The 19,028-nt window shown below is 41.6% G+C and overlaps 2 protein-coding genes across 2 annotated transcripts in view; one reads left to right on the forward strand and one right to left on the reverse strand.

The window, feature by feature from the left end:
- The window catches only part of B3gntl1 (UDP-GlcNAc:betaGal beta-1,3-N-acetylglucosaminyltransferase like 1), a 50,697-nt gene that overhangs the window by 28,271 nt on the left and 3,398 nt on the right, over positions 1-19,028 (reverse strand). Inside the window, exons 2-4 of the mRNA XM_036195343.1 lie at positions 18,902-18,966; positions 14,117-14,182; positions 5,483-5,578 (exon numbers count right to left, since the gene is read on the reverse strand). Coding sequence (XP_036051236.1) covers positions 5,483-5,578; positions 14,117-14,182; positions 18,902-18,966 — 227 coding nt within the window. The remainder of the gene's footprint in view (positions 1-5,482; positions 5,579-14,116; positions 14,183-18,901; positions 18,967-19,028) is intronic.
- On the forward strand, positions 915-2,121 carry LOC118590221 (60S ribosomal protein L34-like). The gene is made up of 2 exons (XM_036198110.1): positions 915-942; positions 1,733-2,121. Exons 1-2 carry the CDS (start codon positions 915-917, stop codon positions 2,119-2,121), a joined length of 417 nt encoding a protein of 138 aa, XP_036054003.1.

Consider the following 19,028-nt stretch of genomic DNA (forward strand, 5'->3'; position numbering starts at 1 on the left):
CAATCCTATTGTGCCTTTAATAGCCTGTGACCACATCAGAAGCATAAGAACTGCAGGGCAGATCAGAAATGCTGAGTTGCCAGCCTCTCTTAGGCAGCCTCAGCCAACACATGAGCAGTGCATCCTCGGCTGCCCACTTTATAAGCTGACAGAGGTAGGAACACAAGGAGTACGAAAACACACAGCAGAGAGAGCAGTTAGTCCTAAAGAACCTCACAGAACTATCCACAGAGAGCAAGCATTGACAGTGACGACTTAGGTGCCAAATCTCAGCTCCTGGAGGAAAACTTGGGGAGTAGGTAAGAAATAAGGGGGAAACCATCCAGGTGTGTTTAGGCTCAAACTGAAGAAAGTTCATGTGTAGGGAGGGACCTTAGTATATTGAGGAGAGGAGTCTCCAGACTGATGTTGAAGGTCAAGTCAGTAAAATGCAGTTGAGAGGCTTTAGGCCTACACTGTCTGCTTACATGAGGCTAGGTAACCGCAGTCTTGAAGACACTCACTGTACTGATGCTTAAGAAGCTGAGTCAAGGACAGCAGAGCAGCCACAAGGCAAGTGCTCCAAACAGGGCAAGGCCCCACAGACTTGCAAGGAAGTACATCTAATCCAGCTCTAGAAATGACATTTGGGTATTGTCTGAGTATGAAAAAATGAACAGGCAGAGTGAAGAGTATGGACAGGTAAGAGAAAGGAAGAGGGATAAAAAGGGGAGCTGTAAATAGGAAGGGAACATGTAAGAATTCTGTAAAAAGTGTGAACAGGCAGGAAGATAAGAAGAGAGAAGGGTGTGAAGAGCCAGCAGGGGCATGAGCAGTTAAGAGAAAAGGCCATGGACAGGTCAGAGGGATTTTAGATAGGAAAGAGGAGTATAAAAAAGTAGGAGTAAGAGGCCTGGACAGGTAGAATGTGGGCCATGGACATGGAGCAAGGAAGGGAGACAGGTGAGAGGAGAGAGTAGCAGTGGGGGAGTTAGCAGCAGAAAGGGAAGGGTGAAGACTGTGAGGGTATCACAGGTGAGACGACGGAGAACAGGGAATGGAGAGGAGAGCTGTGGTGGCACTGATGGCCACACTAATGACTCCTCCCCTTCCTGTTCTCTTTTATCACCTCCTTCACGCCAGGCTACCCCCTCTTTATGAGAAATCAGATCATCCATTTTCTTAAACTGTCAGTGTAGAGTTTACAGGCAAGGCCTGACTTTCTCTGACACTGCTCAAAAGTCCTAGTCTGAAATTTGCTCTTAGGTTTTTGCCATCAACACTTGGCCAAACACATTTTATGGTATAAAAGCTTAAAAACAAATGAGTGCCTTGGGATGTATACTCAATTAAGTAAAACAAATATCAAAAACCATAAGCCACGAATGTCCTGGGTGAAGTCTCTTTTTCTGCTGTAACACAAAGAACATGAGGAGGGTAGTGCTACCCAACTGGAACAAATGCCTGTCTGTCTTAGCTGTCTACCTTCTTTGCTCCATGTGCATGGTCCTCATTCTACCTGTTCACAAGAGTCTCGGCCGATGGCTTCAGTGGCCTCTCATGTCTTCAGACAATAGGGTCCTGGGTCACCAGAACCTACAACATGGGAACCCTATACAATGCCTTCTAAATCAGCTATAACTTTTCCTTTATTTAATTTTGTTAAAGATCATAAAATGAATGGATTACTGAGTGGTCAGTCATGAAAAGACTTAGGCCTAAAACCCTCAAATTTACAAACAATAAAACCAAGTTCTATGGGGACGGTGCTTAGAGGCACTCAGAGTGGTCCAGCGTTTGACATACCGTCGTAGGCTTTCCTACAACACAGCCTCTAACAAAATTAGGCTGTCTCAAACCCCTGGCAATAGGATTGTTTACCTTTATACCAAGAAGGTTGGAAAAGCACCTAAATCCGAATGTGGTGTATGCCCAGGCAGGCTTCGAGGGGTTCGTGCTGGGAGACCGAACATCCTTATGAGGTTGTCTAAGACAAAGAAGCATGTCAGCAGGGCCTACGGTGGGTCCATGTGTGCCAAGTGTGTCTGTGACAGGACCAAGCGGGTTTTCCTTATTGAGGAGCAGAAAATCTTTGTTGTGAAGGTGTTGAAGGCACAAACACAGAGTCAGAAAGTGAAATAAATATGCAGCTTTTTTAAATAATAAAGGTCAAGGCTTGGGTAAAAAAAAACGAGTTCTAGGGAGCTCTTTAGGGTGTCTGTCAGAACTGAAGACTCAGGTTCTGTCAGAAATGACAAAAAAAAAAAAAGTAGGAACAGCTATTGTAGCAGGAGTGTTAGAACCGCAGACAGAGAAGGGTGCAGGGCATAATCACAGTAACTTTATACATACTGAAGCATCTGGACCCTCAAAAAAGAGGAGACCTTTCTCCAGTGATATATAAAGTAAAGGCATATGAGGCTGGGCATGGTGTCATGCCTTAGTAGCCATGATGTGCTTAGGAAGCCTGGGGCCATCCATGACATGACCTTGTTCTCCGTACATTTGTATATTTAATATTTCTCAACTTTAGAAAAAGAATTTTTAGAGAAGGCATGCTCTGTAAACAGGAGATAAACAAAAAGGTCTATAAAGGTCTTCCTAGTTGGCACTCCAGCACTTCCTAACATACTACATTTATCTCAATAATTAAGAGTTTGTAAGAAGAGCAGGTATGGTGGGACCAGTAAGGGCCATATAAAAAACCCTAACACATAGCAGACAGTCAGACCCTTCCTTCTATGAAGATTGACTCTGAGCCTAGAGGATGTCACTCAATGGGGAAGGGATAAGCAGAGGTCCCTAGCAGTCACCACTTATGCCATACTCATGTCTGAAGCATTTACTCCTGGAGTCCCTGGGTCCAGTTTGGGAGTTGCATGTGACTCAAGAGAAAGAGCCCATATATGTTGTTGCCATACCCTAAAGCTTTTGTCACATAAGCCATCCCAAGGTCTTGACCAGTTGGATCCTAAGAGGTAGACAGGCACCCATGCCATACTCTTGTAAACCAGGTTCAAGGTCTATACTTTCTCCTATATTCTTGGAAGAACCAGGGAGGCCCATCACAAATAGCTTGGGCTTTCAGAAAATAGCAGGTGGTCCTATTACTCTTCCACTGCCACAGAAGTATCCAAAAGGACCTATCCATTCATGATTGCTCCAGGAAGCACAAGTGTTGGCCTTCAAAGGCTCCTGGTAAGTACTCAGATCTCTCCAGTTCACCTTAGCATTAATCATCAGCTGAGCAACTCATTCTCAAAAGCCTGACCCACTGAGGCCTTGAGAAACAGCTGGGCAGACCTCTCTGGACAGGTCATCCCCAGAGTCACCACAGTCTCTTTTGTTTGTTTGTTTTTGTTTTTGTTTTGTTTTGCTTTGTTTTGTTTTTTTGAGACAATGCTTCCCTGTGTAGCTTTGCACCTTTCCTGGAACTCACTTGGTAGCCCAGGCTGGCCTCAAACTTACAGAAATCTGCCTGGCTCTGCCTCCTGAGTGCTGGGATTAAAGGCATGCACCACCACTGCCCGGCACCACAGTCTTAATTTACAAAAGAAGCATGGGCTTTATGGCCCTACATATTCACCTTATTCCCACAAACACAATTGTGTTGCCTTTTTATTCCCCAGAACTCTAGTCTTGGGACTGAATTCCTTCTGTCTCCTGGGGTCTACTTTATAGCTTTTCAGTACATGGACTTGTCACCTGAATCCTATACACTTCTCCATGTTAACTAGCCCAATTTTATGAGATGTCTCCCAGTAAAATCCTGGTAAATGTTTTATGATTATTTGAATACTTCTTAGAAAAGGTCCAATATACATTCATATACAATCAACATAGTCAACAATGACAAGCACAGAATTCTACAATCAGTAGTTCCTATGATGGGTGTGATGGCGCACACCTTTAAGTTCAGCACTGGGGAGGCAGAGGTAGGTGGATTTCTGTGAGTTTGAGGCCAGCCTGGTCTACATGGCAAGTTCCAGGCAGCCAGGGTACATAATGAGACCTATCTTGAAAAAAACAAATTAATTCAATATTTTCTATAAGGATTTTGAAGCATTAAACTTGGAAGATTAGGGCATTCTACAGTCAGCAAAGCCTGGTCACCTGGGAAGGACAAGAAAGGACCTTGAGTGGTGAGTAAGTGAAGAGCGGAGATTCAGTTAACATGCTTTTTTCCTTTAACTTTTCCTAATATTCAAATTTCTTTATTTTTTAACAGCTAAGATTATTTTTATATTATTTTTCTAGTTACTGTACAAAATAATGAGTTTTATAACTATTTCCACACATATGTATTATTGCACTTTGCTCACATTCACCACCATCCCACTACATTTTCTTGGCTCTCCTCTCCCCCAATTTGTTTATGAATAGCCAAGCTTATTTAAAATGATATCACGCCTGAAATCTCTACACTCAGGAGACTGAAGCAGGAGGATGTTGAGTTGGAGGTTAGCCTTGGCTACACAGTGAGATCTTGCCTCAAAAAAATAACAATAATGATGATAATAATAATAGTAATAATAAAAATAAAATTTCAAAATAAAATTTTAAAACATAGTTTTCCATATACACAAAACCTAACCTCCTAAGGAAAGATTCTGAACTCTTACTGGGCACTTATTGAATGAAAGTTGTTTTCTCAGAAGACACAAAACAATGATCCATGTCTCAAGTCATCTTGATGTACTGAGTGCAGAATGGTTCTGCTGGTATGGTGCTATCTTCCTGCTCTCACAGGCACAGTTGTATGGGACAGTCACAGACTGCCCAATGTCTGTTTTGTGCACATTCAAAAATTCACTTAGTGTACATCTTTCAATTCACAGTATGCAACCCTGTGATAGCAACATGAGCCAGGGCTCTGTTGGCAGATGCTGGGCCTTGACTGCCTCTGTACAAGGTGACAAGACAGTCTCTGCCTGCTTGAGTGGGATATACAAGGGACCCCATAGAGGAAAACCATAATCATTAACTCCATGATGCCCTCAAATCCTCATTCAACAGAATTAATGAGATCTAAGTTAGTGGCTACAAGGTAAGCCTATGTCTGGTCTCACACCAGCATGCCAGTATTACAGCCATCCTCTATCTACTTCTATATCCACTCTTCATGCAGAACCACAGCCACCCTTTATCCACTGTCATGGCCACTCTCTGTCCACTGCTAAAGCTATTGTGTATTTGATTCTGGGGCCACTGTGGCTGCCAATGTTCTGTATATCTACCTGGGACATGATAAAGAAACACTGCATAGAGACTAAAATGCTTTCTTTGGTACCTGATATAATGTCCTACATTGACCTGACCCATGAAAGATCAAAATAACATGGGTATGCCCCAACTAGACACTGTCTAGTTAATAACATGCAGATGACTGAAGATACAAAGACCACACCCTGACAGAATGTGTCAAGAAGTTGGACATGGTCTCAGGGGGCTCTAACCTGAAGCAGTTGAGCCTATAAAAGGTCAAACACCCAGTAGCTGTCACCTGTGTCAATAGCTGATCAGACGTCAACTGGTTGATCCAACGTGTGTATCGCTCTGTAGAGTCTGGGGGGTCTCTCTTCACTTGGCATCCTATGATCTGTGAACAACAACAACAAATCTAAGATTCTGTAAATAAGTGTAAAATTCATGGATTGGGGGCTGATTTAGGCAAAAATCCCTGGCAGCAAGAGGTAGAAAGAACAGAATGTCAGGCCCACATGGGGCAGTCCTAAGAAACGTCTTAATAGTGAAAAGGTAATACTGCCCTCAGCTAGCCCAAAACATCATTCCCCCTTGCATGCAATTAGATTAAGATGAACCAAATATGAGCTCCCAACACCTGAATATTTCCAACAACTTACTTTGTGAACTATTGATAACTTTTAAAAATTATCACCAGTCACTGGGAACATTATGGGCTCAGCCTTAAGAAAACAGCACCATGAATAAAGATGGGTTGAAATTACAAGTTCATGAACTTCAAGACAGCCTCCTTCTATCCAGATTCTTCTCTTTATAAGGCAGCACCCTAATCCCATATTTCCTTTCCAGAGAAAAGATGGCATTATGTGGTGGTTTGAATAAGAATGGTTCCCAAAGGCTCACAGATTTGAATGCTTGGTCATCAGGGAGTAGCACAACTTAGGAGGGATTAGAAGGTATGACCTTCTTAGAGGAAGTATGTCACTGAGGGTAGGCTTTGAGGTTTCAAGAGCCCAAACCAGGCCCAGTGGCTCTCTCTTCCTGCTGCCTGAGGATCTGGATATAGAACTCTCAGCTCTTTCTCCAGCAACATGTCTGCCTGTGTGCTGCCATGTTCCTTTGCTACGATGATAATGGACTAAACCTCTGAAACTGTAAGCAAGCTTCAATTAAATGCTTTCTTTTTATAAGAGTTGCCTTGGTCATGGTGTCTCTTCACAGCAATAGAACACTGACTAAGATGGCATATCCCATTTCAGAACATAGCTCTACCTCAGAATATGTCCTATTGCTTCAAAAGCATGGCTTCTTTTCAGAATATGGCTCCTCTCTTAATTAAGGCTTTTATTGCTGTGAAGAGACATCAAGACCATGGTAAAACTTATAAATAAAAACATTTCATGGAGTGAGCTCCCTTAGAGTTCAGAGGTTCAGTCCATTATTATCATGATGAGCAGCATAGTGGCATGCAGCCAACAGCAAGTCACACTGAGGGAAGCTTGAGCAAGAGACTTCAAAACCTGCTCCCATAGTGACATATTTCCTCCAACAAGGCCACACCTCCTAATAGTGCCACTCGCTCTGGGGGTCATTTTATCCAAACCACCACAGCTCCAACCTCCTCAGAAAATGGTCCCATATCAGAATGCACCCCTACCCCAGAACATATCTTAGTCCTTTCAGAACATGTCACACTTCCTCAGAACACTGTCCCATATCATAAAACATTCTCTTAGAATATATCTCCATCATTTCAGAATAGGGTACCACCTGAGAAAAAAATCTCCACTTCAGAAAACATCCCTATAGCCTCAAAACACATCCCCATTTTAGAACATGATCCTGTTCCCTTAGAGTATGGTCTCATCTCAAAACACATTGCTACCTCCTCAAAACACAGCCCCATGTCAGAGCTTGTTTCCATGTCTTTTGGCTGAAGCTCATGGCATCTCAGTAGGGTCTATCTCTGGGGAGTCTTTGAACAGTCCTAGTATTAGCTGGACATTCACGCCAATGTCACTTTGTGTGGTACCACATGAACTTCCTGACCCATGACACCTTCTCTGCTCTGGGTCTTGGCTACTTCCTGACCTCAAGCATGACTTCCTTGCTTTCAGCTTCTTACTTCTACCTAGGCAGTAGCCTTGGCCCCTGGCATCACAATCTGGATGAACTACCTATGCTTTCTGCTGGAAATGTACTAACATCAGGTCTAAACACTTCCCAGATGCTCAAAGTTCGAGAGAGAGAGAGAGAGAGAGAGAGAGAGAGAGAGAGAGAGAGAGAGAGAGAGAGAGAGAGACTGGTCCCTATGTAGATCTTGGAGGCTGCGTTCCGATACCAGCTTTAATAGCAAAGGATTGGTAGTTATGGGTATATGGGTGGGGCAGGTCATAGCAAGAAGAGTATAGTGTTAATTTCTTATGTCTTGCCAAGAGAGGGTATCAGACCTGTCTATAGGAAGCAGAGAACACTTCTTAGTGGGGCCCCTTCAGAGGACATTGTACTTTTGACACCAGTGTCAATTTCCCCTGGGCTATTGGTTTAAAGCAAATTACTTATTATTCTCTTTCACCTTTCCTCTCCTTGGTCTTCTCTTCATTTTCCTTTTATTTATTTTTTTAATAGGGTCTTCCTACATAGACCAGGTTGGCCTTAAACTCTGTCAGCCTCAGCTCTTGACTACTTGGATTACAGGTATGCACTACCATGCCTAGTTTGCTCCCCATTCTCAGAGAAGACTGTGATGTGAGGTCACCATTGTCTTTGCATGATCCCCAGGGCTGCTTCTGGAAGCTTACAGGACTACAGAGCCCAGTCTTCCTCTGTAGAATCATTTCTGAACCTCATCTGAAATGCCTCAGAAGTACCATGTGAAGCCTGTGGCTGCTATGGAAAGGTGCTATGGAAAAGATGAGCAAGTAGTATTCTTCATGCCATGGCCTCCAATGTAGCCCAAACTACAATACACAGCAGCCTGAGACACCCTGTCTCTATATGACCCTGTAATCCCTCAAGGACCAAGGACACTGTCTGAAAATATTTTTTAGCTGTTCCAGTGTTCACTTCAAATTAAATTGCTCTGAAAGGTTCCATATCTTGAACTGTAGGCCTCATGCTTTCTGACCCTAGCTTGGGTTTGGGGCTCACTGGGCTAGTGTCCTTGTGCTCTTGGCTGATATGGTTCTCCAAGACTTCCTCAGATAAACCCCACAGAAAAGCCACTGTACAACAGACCCAAAAATCCACTGACACTGTGCTTCCTCTCCTCACTGGGGTCACTTCTTGAACTGTAGCTCACAATGAGAAAACTGCCATCATAATCTGGGAAGTATTCCTGCCTCACATGCACTGAACTCGGATAAAGCTCCTGTGTTGTGGGGAGGACAAGGGTTAATGTGGTGGTTTGAATAAAAATGGCTTTAATACGTTCAGGCATTTGAATATTTGGCCTCCAGTTTGTGGCACTATTTGGGGAGATTTAGGAGGTGTGGACTTGCTGGAAGAATGTCACTGTGGGTGGGCTTTGAGGGCTCACAATCTTTGCTTCATGCTTGCATTTGAAAACGTGATCCCTCAGATTCCTGCTCCAGATGCCATGCGTGTTAATCACTGCTATGCCTCATCATCATGATCCCTCTAGAACCATAAGCCAAAATTAGCTCTTTCTGTCCTAAGTTGCCTTGGTCAGGGTCATGGCAACAGAAAAATAACTAATACATTTGGTGATGGTGTGCTTGGGGTTGAAGTTCCTGCCTCACACAATGGACAAGAACCAGTGAAATCATAGTTGAGTTGAAGCTCTTCCATCACTGGGTAGACAAAGGTCAGAAATTTTACTTAGGGGCAAAGCTCCCACCATACTGTATGCTCAGGAGTAAATGAGACTTTACCCAGAAGTGAAGCTCCAGCTTTGCTAGGTGATAAGTAAAGCTTTCACTTTACTGAGTAGACAAGGGTTGGTGAGGATACTTGGGTTAAGGTTCCTACCTTACCAAGAGGATGAAGGTCAGTGAGATTCTACTTAAGGATGACCTCTCACCTCATAAGCAGTCAATAACAACATATAACTAGGGGGGAATATGGAATATTCCATTACACTGTGTGAATATATGTCACTGTGATTGGTTTCATTAAGAAGCTGACTGGCTTATAGCTAGGCAGGATAAGGTTAGGTGGGAGAACCAGACTAAGAGAAAGCTGGGCAGAAGGAGGAGGAGGAGTCTGAGAAGTCATCAGGAGATACAGAGGAAGCAGGAGATGAACTTGCCATACTAAAAAAAGGTATCGCCATGTGGCAGAGCATAGATAAGAAATATGGGTTATTTTAAAATTTAAGAGCTAGTTAGTAACAAGCCTGAGCTATCAGTCGAGCATTTATAATTAATAATAAGTCTCTGTGTGGTTATTTGGGAATTGTCAGGTGGGAAAGAAAAGTCCACCTACAGGGGGAGCTCCTACCTCATAGGTTAAATGAGGGTCAGTGGGACTACAGCTGTAGGGAAGCTCCTGTCTCATTTAGTAGGTAAGAGTTCAAAGATATAGGGATAGGAAATGCTAGCTCTGCCATCTTTGAAACTACTTCCTGAACTATGAGATGATGAGAAAGCTTACCCTAAGAGACAGACCCTGGGAGAGGAAGGCTGGTGGCTCCTCAGCTCATCTAGAGCTTGTGACTGATGCTCTTGTGCCTATTTCTGATACTGAGCTTGACTTTTGGAGCCCACTGATGGATACTCCTGACACTGACAGCAGACAGTCTCACATCCTATGTACAAGGATTCCAAAAAGGACTATTAGCCATCTAGTGTTTATTTGTACAGAGGTCACTCACCACCACGCTTGTCTGTAGTGGGCCACACAAGTGGCATGATGTTATTTTCCTGACTTTACCCTTGGTATTCCTGAAGCTATGCTTACCACCACTCTTTCCTTCTGCTCAGGAATCCAGTGGGAAGGCCCCTTGTGACCATCTGAGGATCCTGCAGAGCCAACATGAAGCTTCCCACACTATCCTGTCAGCTCCAGAACTGTTTAGGCTGCAAAGGCTCAGGAGACTGATGATAGGAATTAAAAAATAATAATAATAAATTACATTTAGAGCTTCTAATAATGCCTAAAATATAAAATTCAACAATTCTGCAGTGATTCAAACAATGGAACACATTATAACAGCCTCCATCACGGGTCTTCCCTTCCTAAGTAAGTGGTTTTCTTGTAAATGGCCTAAAAGAAGTAACAACAGGGTAGGAACATACTGCCAACATTCATTGCATTCCTTCTGAACAAAGTAAGCATAATAATCAACATAGCCACCAACCAGCAACTACAGATTAGGACTTTGTAAGCCATGATTTTAAACTCAGAATCACAGTAACTGTTTCGTCTCAGGCCAATTTTGTGTTACAGAGCCAATCTGTCCTGACATACTGAGTCACCAGACACTAAGGTTGGGAGGAAAATGTAGCACAAGGTTCTCTACTGAATGCTGGACAGAGTATCTAAGAATTCAATGACATTAAATAAGAAAAGTCATAATCTAGAACTTTAAGCAGGATATAAAAATGCAAATCAAGGCTGATTTAACTATAAGAAAATTGACAGTTTCATTTTTTAAATACCTGAACACCTCTAAATATCACAGTTCATTTCAATGAATGGCACAAAAACTGCAGAATTAAGTCCATTGCAGCCAATCTGATTAGTTTTAGTTTTGGGTAGAAATGAAAGAAATTAAAACATCTGAAAAGAATATGGCACTCTAAAATGTCAATACTTGTTACAAAATTCTTTATATGTCTCCAGTGTATATAATATTAAAATAATTTGAAACTCCCATTTCTGAATAAAACATTTGGCATCTTACATGAAAACCTGAACCCCAGCCACAGACATTGTTTTCTGCTGGGGCAGAGATAGGCTTGTGTGCCTTGATTTCAGAGGGGCATGATTGTTGGGACAATAAAGTACAGAGGAACATGTCCTGCAGAGTCAGAGGCAGCAAGTAGTCTCAATTCAGAGCAGTGTGATTCTGATGCTGTCTATGTCCTTTATTCTCTGACTTCCAAAACCAACATTATCTCACTGTCAGCCACTGGGGAGGAACTTCTGTAAATCCTAGCCTTTATGTTTCCTTTACATAAACAGAACAAAAATCTACCTAGGAAGACTTACTCCTAACAAACAAACCACACCAGAAAACAGTCTGTTTCTCCATATGATAAGGATACCTGCCAACAGCTTTGGAGGCTGGGGTAGCAAACCCTGAACTGTTGGGTGAGATCTAGCAATTCCCATCCTGGGGAACCAAAGGACACCACTGCCTGGGGTAAATGGAATTCCAATAGGCTCCATGACAGCACATGTTGTCAGATACTATTGCCATCTTCCAACATCTTTCCTAATTAGAAAGGGGAAAAATAGAATATTCTATGCCTTTGAACTTTAAAAAAGCAACTTCTAGAGTCTGTGGTCAATGAACACCATGAATTGTGGTTCCTGAGCTCTGTTTACCCATGACCCTTTCAGGACACAATGAGTGTTACAGTTCTTCATTTTCCTCACTGAAACATGCCTCACAGAAGTCCTGAAGACACCCTGGGGCCCTGAGTCCCCAGAACCTTTTGTAATCACAGTGAAGATAGTTCATTGATCCCCTCTGCTCCTAGGAGGACAGTGTATATTCTGTCTGTATTTTCATCTATTCTCACATACTAACACACACTACTGCCTACATGGGCAGAGTAGCTTGTGTCCCTGCCCTAAAACTCTATACTAGAAGTGGTTCTGAGATCTCCCATGGCAAAGCTCAGCATCTACCCTATATGCAGACAGAAGTTGTTAAAGGGTCAGAAGCAGCATCAAGGGTAGGTTGGGTAGGATGGGCTTGGAAAGACAGGGTGAGGCAGGCAGTCTGAGTAATAGGGACTGATCTGGGCACATACCCTACCTGGAACAACCCTTATCCCCAAGAGCTACAGAGCTACCACAGGTGATATAAAGGTACTGTCCTCTGCCCAGGGACCTCTCAAGGGCAATCGAAGCATTTCCTCTTGCCTTACAGGTATACTCCACAGCATCAGCAATACCAGCTCAAGGTGTATATATATATTCTGACTTGAAATAGGATAGGGAACTCCCTACTCCAGGAAAGGCAGGCCTGAAGTCTGTGTCTATATACCCAAGTGAGAGTGACTAGTCCTCAGGATCAAAGGGAGGGGAAGGTGAGAAATAAGCAAAAGGTGCCAATTCAGTAAAAGCAGACACTACGTGAGCTATATTCAGAGTTCACAGAATAATGCTGGTTAGAGGATCACCAGCTGCCCTGACAGTAAGAGGTTGAACTGAATGCCTAAAAGCATCCCTCGAGAAGGTTGTTTCATGAGCTTCCCCTCTGAATGGACCAGTGTAATATGGAAATAAAGGCTGGTGTAGTCCAACTTGACTTCATATGGAGTCAAACTCCCTGTTAGGAAGCAACAGCCTGTCCCAGGCAAGTGGCTACATGGTAAAGGAATAGAGAGAGACAGAAAGCAGGAAGGGAAGAAGAAAGAAATCTTTCTGTTTCAAAGTGACAAGTGCTTCCCAAAATGATAACAGGACAGAAAGACAGTGAACATTAAGGGGACATAGAAAGAGAAAGGAGCCCTTCACCTAGGAAGGAGTTTGCTTGAGTCTTTTTCTAGCTGAGAGTCAAGAATTCCAGTGTAATTAGTAAAAATCTGCCGTGAAAGTTAACTACATAGGGACAATGTTTTTGTTTGTTTTTTTCTATTATCAGCTTGATACAGTACAAATTCTTATCCTAATAGTGAAATGTTTCACTGAGGCTTGCCCAGTGATTGAGTAAACCCAAAACTTATTATAAGCCACAGTTGGGACAATTTGTTTTTATACAGGGATATTTCAAGTAAGAGTGTTAAAACACCAACAAACCATGCTTAAGGCTAAGCATGTATGATTCTGTTGTATTTGGCCTGCTTCTTTTTTTCCAGCTGTAAAACTTCCATTTTCTGTGAATCTCACAAGAGTGTAAATTTTGTTTACAGTAAAAGCATGTCTCAACTCCCTGTAACCTAATATAGTAAAGATTCCTTCAACTCTTCTGACCTATGGTTTTACCTTACTAACCTTTAATCCTCTCCAATGTAACTCAGGAACTACCCTCTGATCTCATTTACAAATGAAACAAAAAAAAAAAAAAAAAAAGAAAAAAAGAATTTCTTAGAATCCTTTAAATAATGTAACTTCCAGAAGCCACCAAAATTATATGTATAGCTATTTTTTTTAATCTTGTTTTGTTTTTCAAGACAGAGTTTCTCTGCATAGCCCTGGCTGTTCTGGATGGAACTCACTCTGTAGGCTGGCCTTGAACTCACAGAGATCTACCTGCCTCTGCCTCCTGAGTGCTAAGATTAAAGGCAGAGCCACCACCTCCTGGCTATGTATAGCTATTGATATGACCCTTAAGTGACTCTCGTGAGAAGTCTATGCCAATTCTTGGGGGTATAGAATCTTTTCTTAAATATTTGTCTATTAATGCTCTGCTTAAATCTATGTTAAAATCTCTTCTTAATAAATTCCAACTCTACTTCACAGTGATTTGACCTGAAATTCTTTTCTTTGGTGAAGTTAAGAATTCTGATCTCACTTAGTGGAGTTCTCTCAAAAGAACACGTTAGGCCTCTATAGGGCAGCAAGGTAGAGTTGTATCTCCAGTTCCTACTCCTGTTCCCACTAACCAGAAGCATGTTTATCTTCAAAAGGAGCCATCCTTAAAAGCTCAGAAACATGGCAGTCACAAATCTCCCCCTGATTTGACAATCTGAAATAAACAGATTCTTTCTAATCCCAAGGAATAAAATCTCTATTTAAAACAAAAATTACTAGCATTTCATTAAAGGTGGTGACAACACAGAAAAGGTGTACTCACACTTGTTGGGTGCTGAACAGCAGCTTCATATTGCAGCCTCACTCTCTGGGGCATCATAACATCATCCTGTATAAAGAGCACGTTTTGCATTACTACAAAGCAATTCCAACATAGTAAGAAAGGCACACAGTCCAAGAACACAACAGCAAACAATGTGAGTAGGCAACTCAGATGTTCATAAACCAGGACCCTCTTTGGTCACCAAGGAAAAGCAACTATGTGATTGGTGGGGAAAAAGAAAATCTGGCAGTCCAAGTGTACTCAGGATGAAGAACAAGGGCAACCATGTGCCTGTGTGAAGTATCATAGTTGTTCTCAGAGATGTTTTGGCATCATCCAGTAAAGCTGGAGGTACAGATTACCTAAGACTTAATAATTTTACCTTCTGTATAGAAATGATCCTCTACCCAAATAGGATTTGTATAGCACTTTCCAGACATAGAATATTCAAGTCAATAAATATCAGACGGTGAAACAAACTACATCCAATACTGCTCTCCAAGGCCACTCAGTGGGGAACGCAGTCACAGCTGCTCAGATTGGTAAATCCAGACAAAAGAACAGATACAGTATCACTTCACATACTTAAATTCAAACCCTAGGAAAGTTGACCACATTATTTGTTAAGTGCACATATAATGAAAACAATAAAGACAAGTGAGGGCAGTGTGGCCCCAAAAACCCAAACTGAGGTCCCTTTGAACAGGAAGTTGCTGGAAGCAGCATCATGGCAGATCCCTGAGGTGTTGGCAATAGGCAGCTCCTTATATATGCTCCACAATATAAGGTTTTGTGCATTTTTCTGTAGGAATGCTTCATTTCTTAGTAAAATAAGGTATTTTCAGTGAACAAATAACCAACAAAGATTTAAGTATTTAAAGGGGTGTCGGAGTAGGTGACAGGGGAAATACTTCTAATGTAATGCTACAATGACTGGACCAGAAATTAAAGGGCCACCCGCCACTCTGGACTCCTTATGCCCATAAATAAGCAATAAAGAAAGCAGTTAGGGTGTATGCCAACAGGGCTGACCCAGACTATTGGGGAAAAGCAGGTGATTACTATACAAAGGAGACAGGAAGAACAGAGTGCAAGAGATTTCTTAAAGACTCTCTCAGTATTACATGCTCTGTGATTAAGGCCAATAAGAAACCACAACACAATCCAGGTAGTATGATAAATGGCCCAGACCATTTCCAGAATAAAAGTGTTAGTCACCTTCCAGATAAAGAACAGACTCCACTGAGGTGCTCAGTAGAGGATTATGAGATATAGAATTATGAAATGGAGACAGGAAGAAGTGAAGCTGCCTATTGCCAACACCCCAAGGATCTGCCATGATGCTGCTTCCAGCAACTTCCTGTTCAAAAGGACCTCAGTTTGAGCTTTGGGGGCCACACTGCCCTCACTTGTCTTTACTGTTTTCATTAGGTGTGCACTTAATAAATAATGTGGTCAACTTTTCTAGGGTTTGAATTTAAGTATGTGAAGTGATACTGTATCTTTTCTTTTGTCCTGGATTTACTGATGTAAGCAGCTGTGACTGCATTCCCCACTGAGTGGACTCTGTGAGCAGTTATAATAAGTATGACCATATGACCAATTATAGAAGTGAGGCTATTATTTCCACCTTATTTTGTTATAAATATATTAGGTAACATCTTTGTTTTATTCCCTCTCTTATTCCTCTCATTTCAGTTTTGGGATGTCATTAGACTCAACATCACTTTAAGATTGAGTCTTTAATGAAGAGACTGCATATGCTCAGTTATAAGCAGCATAGTTGCACAGTGTATTACAACCCCCAACCTAACTCTGGCTGGACTCAAGTGTTGTTGAAGGAGATATATATGTGTGCCAGGTTAGCAAAGGGTGGAGATGTGAAAATTAATTTTATGTGTTAACTTGACTGACCTAAAGGCTGCCCAGAAAAGTGGCAAGATGCTTATGTCTGTTAAGGTGGATCTCAGAGAGATTAGCGGTTTTATCAGTGGACTGAGACCAATTCCCCCAATACACACACACACACACACACACACACGACCTTACTGTTCAACTTTTCTGGGTTCTTACTAATACACATGGAATTAACCAAGACTCCAATTTTATAGTTCAGGGATCTATGCAAAAAGCTCAAATGGCCTGGAGAGACAGTCAGGAGCACTTCCTGTGTTTCTAAAAACTTGAGTTCAGTTCCCAGTACTAATGTATCAAATGGCACACAACCACCTCCTCAAGACCCAATATCCTCTTTTGGTCTCCTTGGGGCAACTATACACATGGTGTACACACACCCACACAGACACACCCACACACACCTCCACACACACACTCTACACACACACTTTTTTTTTTAATTTGAAAGAAGCATAAGTAAGAATGAAATGCTATTCCATTCTGACATAAAAATATCCGGTGAAAAGCTTCTAGTCAAGAGAATTGAGAATAAATGATAGGCTTCCAGTGAAGTCTCTCTGAGCAAGGTATTGTTGAGAATGACAGGTGCAGAGAGGTCTTGGGGATGCTAGCAAATGCCACAGAGAACACATGCACCTTGTTTAAGTCTTCCTATGTTTGGCTTTTGGATAAGATGTGGAAACTCAGGGAGAAAGTTCCTGGTTAGACTTAACCCTGGACTGACCTACTGAGGACAAATGCACTATCCCAGCCACTTCCTGAGCCTAGTTTTTGGTGGTCAGCCTCACACTCACCAGCAGCCCATCAAATCACCTCTGAAGACAAATGATATTTTCTGGGTGCTTATTTTGGATCTGGAGTATCTCCCCAGAGCCCATGTGTCAAAGGTCCCCAGCTTGGTACTGCAGGGAAGTAGTGGAACCAAGAAGAGATGGGGCCTTATTTTAACAGAGGAAGGTTTGTTTACTATGATGCACTTTAACACCATAAAAAATATTACTTTATAATTTAGCAGAGTAACTTCAATTTTATTTTAGGATTTTTGAAACAGGTTTTCTCTGTGTAGCCCTGGCTGTCTAACTTGCTCTGAAGACCAGGCTGGCCCCAAACTCACAGAGATCCACCTGTCTCTGCTTCCTGAGTGCTCGGATTAAGGCATATGCCACCACCTCCTGGTGTAACTCCCATTTTGAAACAACAATAAGTCCACCTAAATTATAGATACACTCACATGAAAATTTGTAGTTCCCTGCATAGAGCTAACTAAGGCAAGAGAAAACTAACCAAAAAGACAAGAGTGAGGTATGCGCCTCGGGTCCTGGTTTTCCCTCCACATCGCTTGTGAACTTCCAGAGATAGCTGCACACAGGCTCAAAATTAACAGCTTGTTTTCTGTTTTCTGCTTAGGGGAACAACCAGCACTTGAAGGTGGAGTCAGACACTTCAGGGTCAAGCTCAGCACAGCAGCAGCCCACATAAGACCCTTTACTGCTGGCCAGGTACATGCACTGGGACCAAAACAGTGACTGACAGTCCTCACTTGCTTCCTAAAGCTGAAGTGGGTTCTACATAGCTAATATCTAAACTGTTATATAAATAATTTCACACTAAAGCAGACAGGTCAAATACAAAAATCACAGAGACACTTCCTCACCTACTTGGCAACATCTGCCTTTAACAAGTTAATGACAAGTATGCTGTCTAGATACAATAAAGATAACATTATGCAGAACTCTGACTCCAAAATGTCAGACCTCTCAAGGTAACCCTGTGGGTCAACTCTCCTCCTGTCCCTTGCATGAAAGGGAGACTCCATCTCCTGGTCTCTGTCATCTTTCTACCTCCATGTATCTGGAATAACCAACTGGAAACAGAAACAAAACAGTAACAGCTATATAAGCCAATGGCCAACATATCCATGGGCCCTGGTACGCATGTTCTAAGAAGCCAGGGGCCTAACCTATAAAATAATTTAGATACATAAAAGTTGTATTTTTTTGCTGTTATTTTTAGTTTTATTTCACATCCCAATCAGTAACAGATCATATGTTGACTTTCACAGAGGACAAAGATATTCTGCTTGTTCAAATCATTAAGACTTCCTAGGGTTCTAGAGATTTTTTTCCAGAACAGTTTGTTTGCTTTGCTTTAGTCTATCAGGGTTTCTAAGGACAGCACAATCTGTATACAGTCTCTGTTCATCCATTATAATCAAGGGTCCTATTCCTAAGAATGCCCACATACATGACAGTTCTCTGACAGTCTGCTAGTGCTCTCCATCAGTGCTCAGCCAGCGCACAGTAATCAGTTTCTAATTTCTGTTACAATAAACAACTGTGAAAATCAGGAGTCATAAGCATTTTAAGTTCTTGAACAAAAATGCACAATCATGCTGTCAATATGTTACCAATTCACACTGAAATACTATCTAAATTTTGAAAACTTAATTTGCTTTGTGTAAATATCTTGCTAATTTAATTTGATTACAAAATTAAATTAAATTTTTAATATAACGCTGATTGACTTGAATCTCTGTATAAGTCTACCTGTCATCTATTGGTCCTATAAATCTGCTTCATGTTTTGCTTTAGCTGTCATGAACTGTTTCCATTTCCTTATCTCTTAAGTATCATATTTGCTAGTATTGTGCTTATTTTAATGTTGTTTATATTCTCTGTGGTCCTGTTTTATATTTTTATATGATCTTACTTACTGTTAATTAAGTGCTATGGCAGCGTGTAGCAACAATCTATTAAACTTGACTTTTGAGATTCATCATAACAAATCTAAAATTTTATTTTTAAGAACTATACTATTCTTTGGTCAATATACACAAAGCCACAATAAACAAAACAGAGAGCTACTTACTGAATCCAAAAAGCAAAGGTAAGACCCTGTGCTCTGTGCAATTGCTTGGTTTTTAGAATATCCAACTGTTAGAAAAAAGAGAAAACAGCTCTTTTAGATTCAATGTTCAATAGCATAAAATCAAGTA

This window comes from Onychomys torridus, chromosome 8 (assembly GCF_903995425.1).
Source record: "Onychomys torridus chromosome 8, mOncTor1.1, whole genome shotgun sequence".
Lineage (NCBI taxonomy): Eukaryota > Metazoa > Chordata > Mammalia > Rodentia > Cricetidae > Onychomys > Onychomys torridus.